General features: G+C 37.5%; 1 protein-coding gene across 4 annotated transcripts in view; it reads right to left on the reverse strand.

Moving 5' to 3' along the window:
• The window catches only part of ptpn11b (protein tyrosine phosphatase non-receptor type 11b), a 73,620-nt gene that overhangs the window by 37,457 nt on the left and 32,216 nt on the right, over nucleotides 1-3,947 (reverse strand). For all 4 annotated transcript variants that reach the window (XR_001310375.1, XR_001310376.1, XM_014010334.1 and 1 more), the window contains exon 4: nucleotides 1,274-1,466. Coding sequence is in view for 2 of the 4 variants with exons in the window: in XM_014010334.1 (XP_013865788.1) it covers nucleotides 1,274-1,466 (193 nt within the window). In the remaining 2 variants the exon portion in view is untranslated. The remainder of the gene's footprint in view (nucleotides 1-1,273; nucleotides 1,467-3,947) is intronic.

Raw genomic sequence — 3,947 nt, forward strand, 5'->3', positions numbered from 1 at the left:
AAAAAATCGGCTGCACGTATCGGCGTATCGGTTAGACTGATGTTAAAAAAATCGGTATCGGCCTTTAAAAACCTGTATCGGTTGATCTTTAATCTTAGGGCCCTGTCACACTGACATTTTAGACAACTTACGCCAACTTATGAAATGTTTTTTTCCCACTAAATGACTATTAAAAGTTAGATATTTGATCAATTTGTTAGCATTACAGCATGTACATGCCTAAAAGAAGATTCCAGTTGATTTTTTTAATTCCATCTTCAACATAGATGTCTCTAAACCTTTCACAAGTTGGCATAAGTTGTCTATGTCACTGTCAAATGTATTTATATAGCACATTAAAACAACAAAAGCTGACCAAAGTGCTTTACAGTTCAGTTAAGACTTGTATCAAAAAACAAACAAATACATACAAACGCAAACAGAAAGACACCATAATATATAAAAAAGCTCTAACTGAACCCCCAACTCAGTCTTAATCAAAGGCCAAAGAAAAGAGATGGGTCCTCAGTAAAGATTTAAAAGCCTCAACAGTCTCTACTGACCGAATATTAAGAGGTAGACTGTTCCACAGTTTTGGAGCAGTTATTACAAAAGCCTGTTCACCTCTAGATTTCAGTTTGGATCTAGGAACATCTAACAGAAACTGGTTGGTAGACCTGAGTGCTCTGACTGGAGTGTAGATGTTAAGAAGATCACATAAATATAATGGGGCCAGACCACTAAAAACTTTAAAAGCCAACAATAATTTTAAAATCAATTCTCAGGTGAACAGGAAGCCAATGGAGAGAAGCCAGGACTGGGGTTATGTGTTGTCTAAATAACTTGCGTCTAAAACCTTAGTGTGGCAGTGTTCTTTAGTAATCATTTTGTGAAGGGTCATATAAAATTGGAAATTTGTCAGAGAGCTAAAGTAATGTTGAAAGTGTTAGCTAACTGCAGTGCGTAACATACTCTCCGCTCATTGGTCGGTCAATGAAACCCTTGCTGATGTAGTGTCATGCGACAGCGACAAAAAAACCCCTTTTTTTCAACTTTCATATGTCGCATCGCAAGCTCGCATGTGCACGAACACGAAATTTCACATGAACAAGTTTCGCCGGTCGCTTGGCTGGAGGAGGGCGAGCGACTGTTGCTTCATCACATAGGTTCCACAGGAAAGGAAAACAGAGAGAGAGTGACGTCGCCTCCCGTGTGTCGTGCCCATAAGAGAAAGTTTGAGCGAAGAAAATTATAAATCTGTGGATTTTAAGTGACCTGCACAGAGTTACCTCACCTGGCAGCGAATCATAACGTGGGTGACCTTGGTCTTGCGGTCCACGTTTTCATGTTTCTCTTCGTTTGTGAGAACCGAGAGGACGAAGTCTCCCGGCTGGCTCTGGCTCTCTCGTACCAGAAAGCTGCCAGCTTTGCCTTTTTCTGTCAGCAGTTTTTCTGCGTCTTTACCTGAGAGATGCCCGTGGTACCACCTGGAGAGGATTGGGACAACCTGACATTAAAACACACTAAAAACAGAAACAAACATCCCAACAATGACATCATGTGAATTATGCCATTTCTCCTAAAAACAACAAATAAAATATTTCTATTTTATTGAGAGCTAAGTTTAGGTTATGTACTCATAGACATATGTCATTATTATTGTAATCTACTAATTACTGTGGAATTATTTGATGCTAATTGATTGCGTGCAATTAAYTGTTGGAGTCGACTCTGTCTGTTAGCAAAATGCTAGATTGCTAGATTGAACAAAGCTGAATGAGGTAATGTCATTTACAATATTTAAACAAAACTTTGTCATTTCTCTGCATTAGATGATCTTTATTCTGACCCGTGCGGGAGCCATATTGTTTTCGTACTGTTTTTTTTTTTCCAGTGATTTTTGGTCAACCATAGCACAAAAAGGGTTGCACCAATCAACATGAAATTTGGCAGGACTGTAGATGAGTCTGACCTACACTGCGCCAGCCAATGGTTTTAAGATAGACCCCATATTTGAGGAGGGGGCTCCTTTCAAAGTGGGGGTGTCTGSACATGCAAAAATGCTTATAAATCAAAAACTATTAAACATAGGAGCTTCAGATTTCTTTTGTTGTTTAGCTCTGATGAAGCTCTATCCATCAGGCCCACCAATCAGTGCAGTGCAGTGGGATGCACGTGACATTTATTAGGAATAAAGACTTCTGAGTTCCGGTGCATTTGTGCGTGCGAGGGTCATTATGTTACCACTATGCGGTGTCTAGTTTTTAACTGTGGTATGAAAAAGTTGGGTGATGTGCATTCATTTATTATTTGCAACTACATAAAAATATGGTATAAAAACTTAGCGTTAAARTTTAAAGGTTTTATTGTCTTGCACAAACCTTTTGAAACTCAAAGCAACAGATCAGCAGGGAAAAAATAAATGAATTAATCACTTTTTAATTTTTAGTGGTTACCAGCTGTCTCTCCATCTATAAGTTTCTAAATATTTCCATTTCTAGACGCTGCTGCAAGGTAGAAAAATTCACCTAACAGGTAAGAAGAGAAGAGACAAACCTTTCCAGCTGAGGGGGAGGACGTTTCCTGTCATTTTGTGGTTTAACAATTCAAATCTATATGTGCAGTGTGAGCGTAGGCTCACACTCAAGACTGACTCTTATATTGCTGTAGCCTCACACTTTTACTGATTTTAAGATGAAATACTTGCATGTGTGCACATTGCTTCCTGTGTGATGAGCAAGGACGCAAAAGGAAGCCTTAAGAAGAGACGCATGCAGAATGGAAAAACTACATAAACCAAAACCAAAGATCAAAAGTTTAGACCTAAATCGAAACAAAGACATACACGCCTGGCAGTGCACAGATGTGTACAAATGCAGAGTTTATATAATCTTCTCAGGAAAGATTAAATGTTTTGAAGATTATAATAAAAATACAAACATGTCTCTGTCCATAAAGCCTTTTTGTGAGTCCAGACATGTATCGCAGGCGTTATTACATCAGATAACCTGGACTCCCGTTTAAAAAGAGGTGGATGGGTGCAATATGGTGGGCAGCTGCACACATTCAGCCCACTTGTACTATCAGCAGGATGTTATTGTGTTCATTTGCGAAGCACAAACAAAAACAACACCATCAACCACTTAGTTTGTCCAAACATGCATTTGGGAATACGCCAATACGCGAGGAGGAGTTTGTGTGTGTTTGAACAGGTAGATAATTAACAAGCTAATAGGGAATTCTTACCTACTCCCAGTCCACTGAACATTTTACTAAAGGATGATGCAGACTGGTAATTTAATATTACTGTTAAACTGTCAGCTCTTAGCGGACCRGACGGCAGCATCATAATCTGAATTAGTTCTCAGATTTGTTGTTTAGATTATTCTAAGTTTATGTTTTAACAACAGATGATACTTTCCAGCATTTGTTCAGTGTGAATAAATCACCTGATTCTCAATAACCTGCTGAGTAATAAAGTATGTAAACATGAAAGCAGCTCGAGAAGCAGCTCTGTTTATGTAGCAAGCTGGGACTAAAAATTAGAAAAGAAGTTTATCACTAATAAAAGATCTAGTTTACTGTAATGATTAGATGTGATTAGTAGATGGCTAAATATGCATGTACTAGAGAATTTTTAATTTTGTGAAAATACACTGGAATGAACAGAACTAAAATCACCTAAAAGCTAAAACTACAAAACTGTAGCAAAAACCTCCAATTTAAAAAAGCAGCTAAATCCTCAAATTAGCAAAATGATAGCTAAAAGCTAAACGGACCGTAAGGAGACAAAAATAAAGTATATATGCTGAAATAGATTTGAAAGAGAGCTTTATTTTGAAAGAATTAAAGAGGTATAAATGTATTGTAAGATACATTATACAAGATACAAATACTAAAAGTTGTGGCACACTATTCCTAATCGAGCTGAACGTTTTAACATTTAAATGATTAAAATAGCTCAAAAT

This window comes from Austrofundulus limnaeus, unplaced genomic scaffold (assembly GCF_001266775.1).
Source record: "Austrofundulus limnaeus strain Quisiro unplaced genomic scaffold, Austrofundulus_limnaeus-1.0 Scaffold68, whole genome shotgun sequence".
Classification (NCBI taxonomy): Eukaryota; Metazoa; Chordata; class Actinopteri; order Cyprinodontiformes; family Rivulidae; genus Austrofundulus; species Austrofundulus limnaeus.